At 41.1% G+C, this 15,780-nt stretch overlaps 1 protein-coding gene and 1 non-coding gene across 2 annotated transcripts in view; both read left to right on the top strand.

The window, feature by feature from the left end:
- The window catches only part of LOC110962324 (cerebellar degeneration-related protein 2-like), a 55,875-nt gene extending 41,077 nt beyond the window's left edge, over positions 1-14,798 (top strand). Inside the window, exons 2-6 of the mRNA XM_051939227.1 lie at positions 2,144-2,256; positions 8,931-9,079; positions 9,165-9,329; positions 9,454-9,661; positions 10,941-14,798. Of these exons, the coding sequence (XP_051795187.1) occupies positions 2,144-2,256; positions 8,931-9,079; positions 9,165-9,329; positions 9,454-9,661; positions 10,941-11,708 (1,403 nt within the window). The 3' untranslated portion in view covers positions 11,709-14,798. The remainder of the gene's footprint in view (positions 1-2,143; positions 2,257-8,930; positions 9,080-9,164; positions 9,330-9,453; positions 9,662-10,940) is intronic.
- A 651-nt stretch (positions 14,799-15,449) lies between these two features.
- Positions 15,450-15,522, top strand: trnar-ucg (transfer RNA arginine (anticodon UCG)). Its single transcript has one exon. It is a non-coding gene; the product is annotated as a tRNA-Arg (tRNA).
- Positions 15,523-15,780: the final 258 nt, after the last annotated feature.

The following is a 15,780-nucleotide window of genomic DNA, read 5'->3' as shown; positions in this document are numbered from 1 at the left end:
GGTCGACCAATGATCGAAGGGTCGGTGGCTCGATTCCCGCTCTCGCCTAGTCATGTGCTTGGGCAAGATTCTGAACCCCGAATTGCCTACACTACTGGTGTATGAATGTATACTGACTGATGTTGTAGGTTGATTAGCAACCTGCACATTAGTGTGTGAATGGGTAATGGTGTTGTGAAAGCGCTTTGAGTACTCTGATAAGTAAAAAAGCGCTATATAAGAGCAAGTCCATTTACCATTCCACCGACAAGCGCAGCCCTCGTTCAACATGTGAAATGGTCTGCCTTCCAAGCTGCCTGCATATGGGGCCTGCACATTGAATGCCCTGCCAACTGGGGCTGGCAAAAAGATGGTGACGTCTGGCAAGTTCTCTGGACAACTCTTCCACCCATTGCTCAGACTTGTGAGCAGTTGACAAAATGTGGCAAGACTGAATGTCGAGGACGATGCAAATGCTATCGCTTCAGACTGAAGTGTACACAGTTGTGTGCCTGCAAATGTGAAGACTAGAAGAAGAACCAGTCGAAGCTGTACATAAACAGTAAGTCGTTTCCTGACTCAAACAACACACAAGTCACATTGTTTGTAAAACAGAGAATGGAAGTCATTTGATGGAAGTAATTTTGATTTTCTAAATGCAGAATTGGACTTCTCACACTCAAAAACATATATTTTGATGTATAGACCATCAAAATGGGTTATTTAATCAAAAAATAGTTCAAACACCGTTTAAACCGCTTTGAATGGCGGCCATCTTTAAAAATGGCGGCCATTTTGTATTTTCAAGTGGATAACGTACTTTTCCAAGAGAGTAAGTTCTGAAGCACCTCTGCGCCAAATATGGTGCTTGTATCACCAAGTGAAGTATTGTTTCAACAATCTGCCCCACTACTGTGGGTGCGTAGATTTTCTCTGGGTGCTCTAGCTTCCTCCCACAGCCACCTCCCACAGCTAACGCTAAATTGGCTGTAGCTGTGGGTGTGAGTGTGCATTATGGTCTGTTGTCTTTGTATTAGCCCTGTGCTGGTCTGGCATCAGCTGTGGAACCCTCCAGCACCCACGAATCATTATCTGCAGTATAATGGACGGATGGAAGAAAAATAGCAAATCCTTGCATTTGAAAAGCTGGAACTAGAGAATGTTTCGGCATTTTAATTAAGACTGTGTTTGACCGAACAAAAGTTCTTGTAGCACAGAATCACACGAGATCCTTAGTACCTTTCGGAGCTAGAGATTTCTCTCTGTCCATTCATACTTTCCGTGGTAGGGGAATGTTGCAGTAATGCAGGTCAGGCTTGGCATTCATCCCAGTGATCACTATTCATTACTGAAGTCAACGTCAGGCCTGCATGAGAGATGACTTGATTGGCTGTTCGGTTTAATCCCTCACTTACTGAGAGGTCGCAAACCACATCTTGCTGACTCAGACTCAGTGATGTAGGCCTTCAGTAGAGCTGAGTCACAGCACAGTTTGGACAGAGAATGATGACAGTGACTCATCTTACTTTAGAGGTGCATTAGCACTGGAAGCACAAATAAAAACTTTACAGTGTGGTGCAATTAAAGTAACCTCACTGTCAACGGAGCACCCTTATTTAACACACCTGTCCGTCAGCTATTTAAAGTGAAAGAAACTTACATCCCAGTGTGTTGAATCTCTGCCTATTTCTGTCCTAATCTCAGTGGGCAGGTGTCATTTTGAATAATCTTGGCACAAGTCTCTGACCTTCAAATTCAGTCAGCAGAGAGGACCTGCAGGAGAACATGCTGCAGGGAGGGGCCCTACCTCTCCTGCCTTTATAACTGGACTGGTCCAGTGCAGACTGAGACGATGTGATGGACTTTTTGATTGTTCCAGACCTTGTTATAACCTTGCTTAAAATAGAGCAGTGTGCTCTATTAATCGTGACAGTGGTAATCTAAATTGTGCAGCAGTAGTATGCCTTCTTTTATGAGATTAACATCTTCCGTTCTTTTTCCATCTCAGTCCATCCTTTTCTATTTTTGATCCAACAGTATTAATATTTAGGCCGTCATTCTTCACCCATTCGTCATTTCCACCTCTCCCTTTCTACGCTCTGCTTTCACTCTTTGAACTGAACTTGTTCTTTCTTGTCCCCTTCTATTTCTTTCTAATTTCTAGACCTCCACTTGGCAGCAGAACTTGGGAAGACTCTTCTAGAGAGGAACAAGGAGCTGGAGGATTCTCTGCAGCAGATGTACATCACAAATGAAGAGCAAGTGCAAGAGATTGAGGTGTGGATGATGAAGATCTGCCAAAGATGTCAAAATCCAGTTCAGTTTTGTTTTGAGCGAAATCCTAACATATGCCATCTCAAAGCACTTTATCAGGACTTTGCAGGATTATTACAGACAGTGGAATAATTCATAGAACTTGTCATGAAGCTTAAAGGAACCACACAGACAGGCTGGTTTAAGTAACATTTTTAATTTCTAGTTTCTTGATGCTACCACGATTCTTCTAAACACACAATACAGTGCTCTGGATCCATCTTTTCTGTCGATAAAACGTCTTTTCGTGACACATTTGTCATACTGTTAGAATAAGACGGTCATACAAATTCTTCTATAAATAAAACATTAGGATCTAAGGTGTTGTGGAAATACTGTAGCAGGTCCTATGCTGCATCAGAGCTGAATGGCTTTAATGTTGACTTTGCACACAACAATCTCACCTCAATGACCACTTCTGTTGTTGGACTTTTCATAATCTTTACCATTCCCAATGTTATGAAAACTGGCAAACTCCAGCCGTAGATGAAAATCATGTGAAATCACTGAAAGCTCCAAAGCATCTACTCATTGGACCTCAAGATGAGATTGCTTCACCTGGTACAGGAATTCTCAAACTGAAGAGATTTAACTTTAAAGCAGTAAATGAACAGATATCAAACAGAGCAATAACTCCTATATATGTACACTGCCTGTCAAAAAAAGAAGTCGCCACTTGGTTTTAACTAAGCAAATATGTAAAAGCCTTCAATTGGATAATTACTGCAGTGATGAATATGTTTCAGCTGACAACTTATTTAACCCTAGCTGATGCAGTGAGGAGCTTCTCATTTCTTAAACATTTTTAAAACCTGAAAGATAGTGATGAACCATCGTCTTTGAGGAATGGTAAATGGACTTGCTCTTATATAACACTTTTCTACTCATCAGAGTACTCAAAGCGCTTTTACAACAATTGCTCCCATTCACCCAGACACACACACATTCACACACTTCAGGTTGCTAATCAACCTGCAACATCAGTCAGTATACAACCCCTAGCAAAAAGTATGGAATCACCAGTCTTGGACGAGCACTCACTCAGACATTTTATTCTGTAGAACAAACTCAGATAAAAAGCATGAAACAATAATGAAGTTCTTCAAAAGTGCAACTCCTTGGCATTCAGAAACACTAAAATAAATGAAGAAAAAACATTGTGCTGGTCAGTAAATGTTACTTTTATAGACCAAGCACAGGGAAAAAAATATGGAATCACTCCATTCTGAGGAAAAAAATATGGAATCATGAAAAACAGACAAAGAAAAAACAATCAAAAGACATCACTAGTATTTAGTTTCACCACCTCTGGCTTTTATGACAGCTTGCAGTCTCTGAGGCATGGACTTGATGAGTGACAAACAGTATTCTTCATCAATCTGGTGCCAACTCTCTTTGATTGCAGTTGCCAGATCATCTTTGCAGGTCGGAGCCTTGCTGTGGACCATTAATAGCCTAGTGATAGCCTAGTGATGTCTTTTGATTGTTTTTTCTTTGTCTGTTTTTCATGATTCCATATTTTTTCCTCAGAATTGAGTGATTCCATATTTATTTCCCTGCACTTGCTCTATAAAAGTAACATTTACTGACCAGCACAATGTTTTTTCTTCATTAGGGGCTCGGGCATGAAATGCCAGAGGCCCTATTGCTCTCCCGTGGGGCTTCTTATTATTTTTTTTTGTTTTATTATTCTTCTTCCGCCTAAAACTTTGGCTCGCTACTCCTCCCAGGGCTTTGAGAAATCACACACAAATTATATATCAGCGTATGTGGTTTTATGGGGAATCGATGGCTAATGCCAGAGGCCCTATTGCTCTCCCGTGGGGCTTCTTATTAGGGGCTCGGGCATGAAATGCCAGAGGCCCTATTGCTCTCCCGCGGGGCTTCTTATTTTTTTTGTTTTATTATTCTTCTTCCGCCTAAAACTTTGGCTCACTACTCCTCCCAGGGCTTTGAGAAATCACACACAAATTATATATCAGCGTATGTGGTTTTGCTCTCCCGCGGGGCTTCTTATTTTTTTTTGTTTTATTATTCTTCTTCCGCCTAAAACTTTGGCTCACTACTCCTCCCAGGGCTTTGAGAAATCACACACAAATTATATATCAGCGTATGTGGTTTTATGGGGAATCGATGGCTATCTATTTTCTAAGACATTCATTCATATTTGCCAGAGTTATGAGCAAAAAACTGCATTAATTTTCCACATACACATGAATGGGATTACTGAATCACTCAGAGTGAAGACTCACCTGTTTTCACAACGCCACTGCTTCGCCATACTTTCACCTAGAAACGTCATTTAACCATCAAAACGTAGTGATTTTTCTTGTCTACGCAGGGATGTATTTTATGTCATGCTGACATTTACAGTTTTTGCTCAGTGAGTCCTCAAAAAAGTGAAAATTCTCAAAATCTGCTCTCTTTAGAGTGTGTCATGTGACTCGACAGAGTGGAGCAGAGATGCAAAATCCGCCTAAAACTTTCACGATTGAATCGCTCTCACGACCAAACCATAAATGCTAGGGAAATGAAATTCGGCCAGATTGTAGACAATTTTCCTGGGATTTAAATGAATCCAAGTTTGAAGACCTTGCTCTTTCTGAAGTGAAATGACAGGCAGCAGTTTACAGCAAAGTCGCACCGTTCTCTCCATAGGCGCCCATGCAAACTGAATCATCTGGCTCATGGAGGGAGAGTGTTTTTAAAATCGCCGGCGCTCGGTCATTTCTCACAATATCTGGAAAATAATTACATTTCTGGTTAGCCACAGGCTTCCTCTCGCTCACGGTTATTTCACTTTTCAGCTGAGATTAACGGTTATTTCGTAATTATCGGCAGAACTCGACATCGCGCCGTGCTGAGAACCAGGAAGTAAAACTAACACTTCAAATGGGGCAAGATACGCTTGCCAGTATCAGTCACTGATAGATGAATGGAGTGGACGTTTGGCTTTGGTGCGGGCGGCAGGGGTTCAAATCCTGGTTGCGATTTTTTTCCTGCCGATCTTCCATTTTTTCTCTAAGTCATGTTTTATGACGTGCTTCGTCAGAATTTCACCTACACACTTCACTTTAGTCTTAAAAACACCCAAATCTCGTCTTTTCAGGCATGTATATATTGTGATGCTGGGATTTATGCTTTTATATACATAATTTCACCTACACACTTCATTTAGTCTTAAAAAAACAAGCTCTTGTTTTCAGCCATGGATATATTGTGATGGTGGGATTTATGGTTTCTCATAAAGAAGCCTCCAAAAAACCCCTGTCTTGAGCAACAAACAAACAAAAAAAACCCTCTCAGGCCATGTGCTGCAGTGCCACAGAGGCGTCACGAGGTTTAAAGGACAGGGGGGCTTAGCCCCCAGGTGATGCATAGGATGTGAACACACATTTCATTTCACAGCTAACAAAAACCTCTCTGGGTGGGATTTATGGTTTCTCATACAGAAGCCTCCAAAAAACCCCTGTCTTCAGCAACAAACAAACAAAAAAACCCCTCTCAGGCCATGTGCTACAGTGACACAGAGGCGTCACTCGGTTTAAAGGACAGGGGGGGTTAGCCCCCAGGTGATGCATAGGATGTGAACACACATTTCAGACGGCCCGACGGGTGGACGGCCCGACGGGTGGACGGCCCGAGCCCCTCCCACGATTTCCGTATGCGGGAATTGTCTAGTTATTTTTTTTTTGTTTTATTATTCTTCTTCCGCCTAAAACTTTGGCTCGCTACTCCTCCCAGGGCTTTGAGAAATCACACACAAATTATATATCAGCGTATGTGGTTTTATGGGGAATCGATGGCTATCTATTTTCTAAGACATTCATTCATATTTGCCAGAGTTATGAGCAAAAAACTGCATTAATTTTCCACATACACATGAATGGGATTACTGAATCACTCAGAGTGAAGACTCACCTGTTTTCACAACGCCACTGCTTCGCCATACTTTCACCTAGAAACGTCATTTAACCATCAAAACGTAGTGATTTCTCTTGTCTACGCAGGGATGTATTTTATGTCATGCTTACATTTACAGTTTTTGCTCAGTGAGTCCTCAAAAAAGTGAAAATTCTCAAAATCTGCTCTCTCTAGAGTGTGTCATGTGACTTGGGAGAGTGGAGCAGAGATGCAAAATCCGCCTAAAACTTTCACGATTGAATCGCCCTCACGACCAAACCATAAATGTTAGGGAAATGAAATTCGGTCACATTGTAGACAATTTTCCTGGGATTCAAATGAATCCAAGTTTGAAGACCTAGCTCTTTCTGAAGTGAAATGACAGGCAGCAGTTTAGAGCAAAGTCGCACACTTCTCTCCATAGGCGCCCATGCAAACTGAATCATCTGGCTCATGGAGGGAGAGTGTGTTTTTAAATCGCCGGCGCTCGGTCATTTCTCACAATATCTGGAAAATAATTACATTTCTTGTTAGCCACAGGCTTCCTCTCGCTCACGGTTATGTCACTTTTCAGCTGAGATTAACGGTTATTCCGTAATTACCGGCAGAACGCGACATCGCGCCGTGCTGAGAACGAGGAAGTAAAACTAACACTTCAAATGGGGCAAGATACGCTTGTCAGTATCAGTCACTGATAGATGAATGGAGTGGACGCTCGGCTTTGGTGCGGGCGCCGGGGGTTCAAATCCTGGTTGCGATTTTTTCCTGCCGATCTTCCATTTTTTCTCTAAGTCATGTTTTATGACGTGCTTCGTCAGAATTTCACCTACACACTTCACTTTAGTCTTAAAAACACCCAAATCTCGTCTTTTCAGGCATGTATATATTGTGATGCTGGGATTTATGCTTTTATATACATAATTTCACCTACACACTTCATTTAGTCTTAAAAAAAACAAGCTCTTGTTTTCAGCCATGGATATATTGTGATGGTGGGATTTATGGTTTCTCATAAAGAAGCCTCCAAAAAACCCCTGTCTTGAGCAACAAACAAACAAAAAAACCCTCTCAGGCCATGTGCTACAGTGCCACAGAGGCGTCACGAGGTTTAAAGGACAGGGGGGCTTAGCCCCCAGGTGATGCATAGGATGTGAACACACATTTCATTTCACAGCTAACAAAAACCTCTCTGGGTGGGATTTATGGTTTCTCATACAGAAGCCTCCAAAAAACCCCTGTCTTCAGCAACAAACAAACAAAAAAAACCCTCTCAGGCCATGTGCTACAGTGACACAGAGGCGTCACTCGGTTTAAAGTACAGGGGGGGTTAGCCCCCAGGTGATGCATAGGATGTGAACACACATTTCAGACGGCCCGACGGGTGGACGGCCCGAGCCCCTCCCACGATTTCCGTATGCGGGAATTGTCTAGTTTCTTTTAGTGTTTCTGAAAGCCAAGATGTTGCACTTTGGAATGACCTTACGACTGTTTCATGCTTTTTATCTGAGTTGGATCTACAGAATAAAACGTCTGAGTGAGTGCTCATCCAAGACTGGTGATTCCATACTTTTTGCTAGGGGTTGTACATTCATACACCAGTGGAACAGTCACTGGTAGGCAATTCGGGGTTCAGAATCTTGCCCAAGGAAACTTCAGCATGCAGCACATGACTAGGCGAGAGTGGGAATCAAACCGCCGACCCTTTGATCATTGGACAACCCGCTCTACCACCGGAGTCACAGCCGCAACAAATGTTGGAACAAACTCTTAGATGATCGTAGGAAATCAACAGTAGAACTCAGTTATGTTTAATAGTGAAAGTAAGACCATTTTCACACACACAGTGCGAAAGGAGCTCAAGGGATTGAGACTAAACAGCTGTGTAGCTCTAAGAAAACCACTGATCAGTGAGGCTAATCAGAAGAAAAAGCTTCAGTTTGCTCGGCAACATAACGATTGGACTCTGGAGCAATGGAAGAAGGTCATGTGGTGTGATGAGTCCAGATTTACCCTGTTCCAAAGTGATGGGTGCATCAGGGTAAGAAGAGAGACGGATGAAGTGATGCACTCATTATGCATTATGTCTAGTGCCTACAAGACTGTGGGAGTTAGGGTTATGATCTGGGGTTGGTCAGGTTCAGCAATGTTATGTTCCCAAAGAATGAGGTCAACTGACTACCTGAATATACTGAATGGCCAGGTCTTTCCATTAATGGAGTTTTTCTTCCTTGATGGCATGGACATGTTCCAAGATGACGATGTCAGGATTCATGAGGCTCACATTGTGAATGAGTGGATCAGGGAGCATGAGACATCATTTTCACACATGGCTTGGCCTCCACAGAGTCCAGACCTCAGCCCCAATGAGAATCTTTGGGATGTGCTGTAGAAGATATAAGATCTTAGTATAAAATTAATGCAACTCTGGACAAAAATAAATATTGTGACATTGCAGAAGCTTATCAAAACGATGCCATGGTGAATGTGTCGTTCTCAGAGCTAATGGCAGTCCAATGAAATATTAGTGTGTGCAACTTTTTTTGGACAGGCAGTGCATTATAAATTGTAAAACAAAGTCAAATTCAAGTGACAGCCAGTGAGAACATTTTTTTTTAAAATCCTGCTGTTGTTACACGTCACAATTTATAAGATTATCATTAACTGTTTCTGAAAGTGTGCATTCCAATCTGCCGTGTATAGGTGTTTCTACAAATGTTCGTGTATTTCTCCTCCAGTACCTGTCAAAGCAACTGGAGGTTCTTCGGGACATGAATGAGCAGCATGCCAAAGTGTACGAGCAGCTGGACGGGACCGCCCGAGAGCTGGAACGCACCAACCACACACTGGTGACAGACAGCAAGACCTCACAGCAAAAGATAGAGAGGTGGGAGGGACTTTGAGTTTTCCTTTCACCTTTTCTATATCCTCTTCCATCTCTTCAAAAAACCCTGCTCTTTCTCGTGTTCCAGGTTAACAGGGACTATTGAGACTTTGCAGAACCAGGTGGAGTCTCTGTCAGGGCAGGTGGAGCAACTTCGCTCCATGGAGCAGCTCCGAGTCAGGAGGGAGAAGAGGGAGCGACGCAAGACCATCCACTCATTCCCCTGCCTGAGGGAGCTTTGCACAGCACCCAGGTACTTGTCATGTCTTGCAAAGTATGATAAAATGAAGCCCAATTTGACAGATCACTTTTACACCATTGAAAGCCCTGTCTGTAAGAAACCTGTTACGCATTTGTTTTTGTGTTGTTTTTTTCAGGTACGAGGATGAATTTGTAGTTGGCAGGGCTGAGAGCTTTACTGTGGATGCCAAGCGTCAACCATTTGAAGAAGACAACCAGCACCTGAGGGAGGCAGTGTCGGCTCTGCGAGCAGCTGTCCGGACTGAGAGGGGTCGGAGGGAAGGGGTGGAGAGGGAGTGCAACCTCCTGATTGCAGAGTTCTCCCGGCTCCAGACACGAGTGCAGGTAGGGTACACAATGATGAACAATTTTGGATTACATACCAAGAAGCTATATTGAATATCTTGTTCAAATAATCTGTAATGAGCACTTTGACCTGGCAAGTAAAGAGGACTTTGATCATATGTTCATCTTTAAGTGCTGTGATAACAGACTGCAATGAACACCTTGATAGCATAGTCTATAATAAGTCCTGTAATGACATAATTTGGAGAGAGCACTGTGACAACACAGACTAAAATCTTGATTACAGGGCAGGGATGACAGTGCAAACACAAATAGGACTATAGTATTATAGAATTCCAAAAACTAACATTTTGTTATTATTTACTCTGTCAAGACATTTAAACAAATAACAAGATTTTAAAAAATGTAGAAGTTTTCTGTACATAGAAGCATATAACTGTACTCCTGACCTAACATGGCTTTTTTTTCAATAATAGAAAATGCAGTAAATCCAGAGTTGGGCTTCGGAAAAACATGCAACCAGGAAAAATTTACAGAAAAAAAACATGTCTTACATGAGCATATTTTGTTGGTCAATATGAATTAACTGCTCCTAGCAATCCTTGCTAACTTCAGAAAATGACAATGACAGGACTAATTTATCTCTTACAACCATACACTTTGTATAAAGATAGATGTAGCCTGTTGGTCTGAAAAATGAAGTGGAAGTGCCTTAAATCTGCATTCTGCCTATCAGCCAGTAGGGGGCTACAAAAGATGCCTGATTGTATAGAAGTTTTTTTTTTTTAAATAAAAATGATCGTATTTCTTTATTGATTTTCTGCCTCAGTAAACATTTCCCTAATGAGTTTTTGGTCGGAATCTCTTGTGTCAAGTCTCTTATCATACAGCATGATATTTATTTAGTAAATTATGGAGTTTACTTTAGAGAAAATGGATGACAAAGCAAGGTTTGCATTAAAGCATGGCTACTTTGTGATTGACAATCACTACCATAGGCATCCTTATTGTCCTTGGGCTCTCACTTAAAAATTGCAAACTCACGGCTTCAGAACTGTGTTTCACAGTCATTACATCCATCTTTTCTTTACAGATTGTGCTAGCTGCTGATTAGCTAGGACATGTCAGATATCTTTTAAATACAGCTCTATTTTGCTATTTTGTAAATTTATTCATTTGTCCATAAAGAAAACAAATTGTTTCAACAGCTTAGTGAGAGAAGGAGAATTGCGTTATGGATTGTTGTTGTCTCTAAATGCATTAATTTCTTTGGACTTTTCAGTTTGGGATTAAAAACTGTGATTGTCTTTACTCACAGGATGCTGAAAGCTGCCAGGCAAGGGTACGAGAGTTGGAGGTGGAGCTACAGGAGCTGCAGCAGCTACGTCGGGCTCGGACTTTCCTGCTGAGCAGTGAGGATGATGGCGTGGCTCTTACCCAGACTGTCCTCAACATCACCCCAGAGACCGACACTTTTCTAGAGGTGGAGGTCAGTGAGACAGGAGGTGGTGTGAGGGAGGAGACTGAAGGTGGAGGAGGTGTTGGAGGTGAGGCGTTACCTGAGTCCAGCCCTGTGAGGAAAAGCTGCAGCGACACAGCACTCAACGCCATTGTGGCCCGGGATGCATCTGGCCGCAGGAGAGGCAGCTACGCTCTCCATGCCAACAGTGTGAGGAAAAGAGGGATGTCCATCCTCAGGGAGGTGGACGAGCAGTACCATGCCTTACTGGAGAAATACGAAGAGTTGTTAGGGAAGTGTAGGCGCCACGAGGAGAGCCTGTGTCACGCCGGAGTCCAGACTTCCAGGCCTGTCTCCCGAGACCCATCGATGAAAGACTGTGCCATGGGCCCCACACCAGCGCCTCCCCCGACTCCCACCCAGTCTCCCTCCACCCCTGAGGCCATTGAGAGCATCAGCAAGCAGGTGGAGGCAGTAGATAAGCGACTGGGGCAAAATACTCCAGAATACAAGGCACTTTTTAAGGAGATCTTCTCTCGCATCCAGAAGACCAAGATGGACATCAAAGCTACCAAAGCTGCGAAAGCTAGCAAATCTGGGAAATCTGGCAAATCTAGCAAACACTAAATTTGCAGGGGATGGATGGATGATTATGTTGCTTTTTCAGTGTTTAGTGCTCGAGTTTGTGAAGAAGAACCTGGTGTGAACAGTCTTAGAGGGTGCGACTTTGAAAAATATTAAATTAAGGTACAGTTCATGTCAGCTAAGGTCAAGTCAGACAGCACAAATTTCATCCAGAACTGAAACCTTCCAGGTAACTAAAAGAACTTGAAGGCCAGTTTTAAAAATTCTGCAGACTTTGGACACAAACATACAAAGCATTTAATAATTTGTTGAGCCCTAGTTAGTTTTCACTCCCACCACAATCAGTGCTCCAACTAGACCTATAATGGCTTCACTGCCTTACTATCTTACGCACTACACTCACATCAACACAGTAATATGCCTCATGTGAGCCTCACAAGTGCACCAAAAGCTCAAGCTCCACAAAAAAATGAGAAAAGTGCATCATTGGCGAGTACATGTGTGGAAATTTCATATTAACACAAATTGTGTCCGTTGTGTTTATTACAAAGGACTATACTAACATTTGTGTAATTACAGTAAGACAAAGGTTGATGGCTCACCTCTCAATCCACAGTGCTGTCTGTCTCAAGAATAACCTGTAGGTGCTAATAATTCTCCCATAACTTACATTACTAATCACATTAACACTGCTAAGCATTTAAAAAAGGCTTATTTATTATTGAGGTTGCTACTGTCTTGTGTGTGTGACCTAACTTCTGCTTATTTAAAGATTATTTTTTACCACACCTTTAACCTAGATCACTGACTTGTAGATAAAAAATTAACATGGCCACTATCCCATTTGAAAGCCTTTAGTTTAAAATTTCTGTATCATCGACTTCACTCTAAATGGGACCATAGTTTACAAAGGAAAATGTTGCTACATTGAAAGAGAATTGAAACTGCTAATAGAGATCAGAAACTCATTAGAAAAATGTTCACGGAAGTAACAAATTAAGTCAAAAATAACTTCTTTATCTTATAGACTTCTATACAGTCTGACTTCTTTTTACAACTGAGTGAGTTGCTTTCTGCTGGCTGTTTGAAAGAAAATATGAAGCTATTCATGTTGATTTCACTTTTCAGATATGGAGTCTCGTTTATATCGTTTATATACAGGTCTGGGCAATGAATACTTTAACAGTGCTGGAAATTCGAGTTGATGGAAAAAAAACCTTATCACTGTCATGTTTGTACAGTGAATATGAAGCTATAATAAGCGGCTCCAGCTAGTCAGCCTAGCTGAGCACAAAAACTAGCCTCGCCCTGGTGACAACAAGCCAGGAGCAAAAACAATGACATGTTATGAACAAACAGCAAACTCAACGGGAGTTGAATTTTATTAGCTTGCTTGTTTTGTCCCCACAACCTCTCTCTGTGCTAAGCTAAGCTAACCAGCTTCAGGTTGTGACTTCAGGTTGTAGCTTCATATTTAGCGCACATACACAAGAGTGTCGCCAGTCTTCTCATCTAACCCATCAAACAAATCAGCATGTTTCACAAAATATTGAACCATGACTTTATTTACTTGATTCCCTTTCAGTGGAAGCGCTCAAATACTTCAGATGTTGGAAATGGATCAGATGAAAATGGTATGCTAACTATAAAATGTCAGAAAATTGACTCCAGCTTGACACCCTCAGCTGTGTTTCTGTAATTTTAGCTCTCTTTTATTTAGTATTAGTAGTGAAATGCCTTTCATGTGAGCCGACAATGAAATTGGTCAATGAGGTACAGGACTCATTTGTTCTTATTTGTAAGTAGCGAGTGAGCTTATTGTAGAAACCTGTTGAGTTTTGAGTTGAATATTGGTGTGACGATCCCAGTAAATGCTAAAAAGCTGCTGTGTTAGAGAGAGGGTGCAAAGGACAATCTCTGCAATTAGTTGTTTTCACTATTTCTGGGCATTATGAACACTCCAACAGACTACAGTATACTATATACAGTGTAGGTATATTAGGTTGTTGGGAAGACAGTTTTGTCTCTAACAGATCGAATAATGAGAAAGGGCAAAGATTAGGAAAGAAATAGATCTTCAGTGCAATTACTGAGATAGCAAACAAGGCCACTGGATGAAGAAGTCAGCAAGGAAGTTTATGAAAAACACATGTGGAACCTTTTTAAATAGAGTAACTGTAGAGCTTTATATACAAGTGTTAAGAAAGTTTTTTCTTTAATTATAGCCAGACAGACACACTGTATACTTGACCTGTAACCAGTATAAAGCTTCAAGCCAGGGCTTTGTCTAACACCTAGCAGTCTTACCAAACTATAAACTAACCTGCAACTTATTGCACCTTTTTCACAATACTCAATACCTATGCCTTTTTCTGGGTAACCTCCTGTATGTAAACCTTTGTTATAATGAATGTTATCGCAGCTAATATTTTATACCCAATTCTTAAGTAATGTTAAAGACATAACCAAGCTTGAAACATTTCACATGTGGCACAGCTGACACCCGAGGGACCCTACACTTGTGTTTAAGCCTGAAGTATGTAAACTGTGGAGGATGGATGCTTGTCTGTAACCCAGAACTGAGCTCATAGAAGAATCCTGTTACTTCGCCATGAAATAAAGATTCATTGCGGCAATTTATTTAAACTGGACAACTGTGGTGTATAAAAAGTTTTAAGGTCAACACTCATGTCTTTAAGAATGATTCAAGTGTAAGCAGTGGGGAATATGTGTTAGCTTAGACAAACAATGCCAAACCAGAGTCTTTTATTATTTTACAAAGGCTCATAGGGTTTATGTACTGTAATGTCTTACCTATTGCACTTGAAAAATGTCTTACGCCTCATGTTTTGCATTTATAATAGCTAAAGTGAAACTGTTCCTCTGTGTTTATTTGTGTGTGAATGTTACTCTCTGTTGTTTTTTTTTAACTTTTCAGTGCCTATATGTGAATGTCAATAACAAATTGTCAATAAACCTATTTAATTTGCTTTACTTTTACTATCCAGTTTAAACGTGCATTTTTAGTTCATAAGATATTGGCATTAAAGTTTAGTCTGGACTGACATTAGTTCATGGCATTACTTAACTAAGATCTACTTTACCCTTTCAATAAAGAATTCATATAATGCATCCAGTGTTGTTGTATTTGCTACATGTAGGACTACCCCGGGTGGGGAAATGGAAGAAAAGGAATATTTTACCTTAATTTACAGCACAGTTTAAGCTAGTGATGGCTGTAGGACAGAGGGTGCAATATTCTCTGAAGAATATTTTTATTCACAGTGATGTGACAGGAACTTATTCTAATAGAATTATTTAATCGATAAAAATTAGTTACCTAGAATGCAAAGAAACCACGAATACAATGTTTAATGGCATGACCCCACGTCGGAGCAAGACCTTTATCCGTTTAACTGCATAAACCGCATGAAACGTCATGTGTTCCTTTTGTGTTCAGACGTACTAAAAGATAAAAATTCAAGGTCGTATGCTTAGCTAAACCTTGTGTTAACTTTGCTCAGGTAACGTTGTCAGTTTGTAGAACTGTAGTTAAGCTAGGCTAAGATGCAGTTCGTGGAGTGCATGTTGTTAGCTTAGCTATCTACTGTCTGCTGAGATGAGCTAAGCTACTTATCCACTAGTATGTAGTTTGGAGTGTATCGGTATTCAAAGGGTACTATGCAGAGATATTCTATGCTTATATAGTATCCTATAATTAGAATTGACTTTTGTATATATTAGTACTATTTCTATGGTGGGATACCTATTATTTGTCAATTCGACCGCGTGGCCTAATGGATAAGGCGTCTGACTTCGGATCAGAAGATTGAGGGTTCGAGTCCCTTCGTGGTCGCATTTTGCAGTCGTGCTTTTTTATTTCAAGAAGTCAGCTAGTTGTTTTATGAGCTTTAGCGGAAACATCAAAAGTCAAAAAGAGAAGCACGGTTGATATTGTTAAACTTTGTCGGGTAATTTACTTAGCATTTAGGGTAAGTTAGGTTCACATAACGCTAGTCCTATTTTCATGCATTGTATTAATGATATATAGCTATGTGACATTCATGCACCGGTAAGTGGCCAAAGAAATTAGTAAACACATTTCTTGTACATA

The sequence above is a fragment of the Acanthochromis polyacanthus genome, chromosome 19 (genome assembly GCF_021347895.1).
Source record: "Acanthochromis polyacanthus isolate Apoly-LR-REF ecotype Palm Island chromosome 19, KAUST_Apoly_ChrSc, whole genome shotgun sequence".
NCBI lineage: Eukaryota > Metazoa > Chordata > Actinopteri > Pomacentridae > Acanthochromis > Acanthochromis polyacanthus.
Note: the sequence above shows the minus strand (reverse complement) of the source record. Positions and strands in the feature narration are given on the sequence as shown.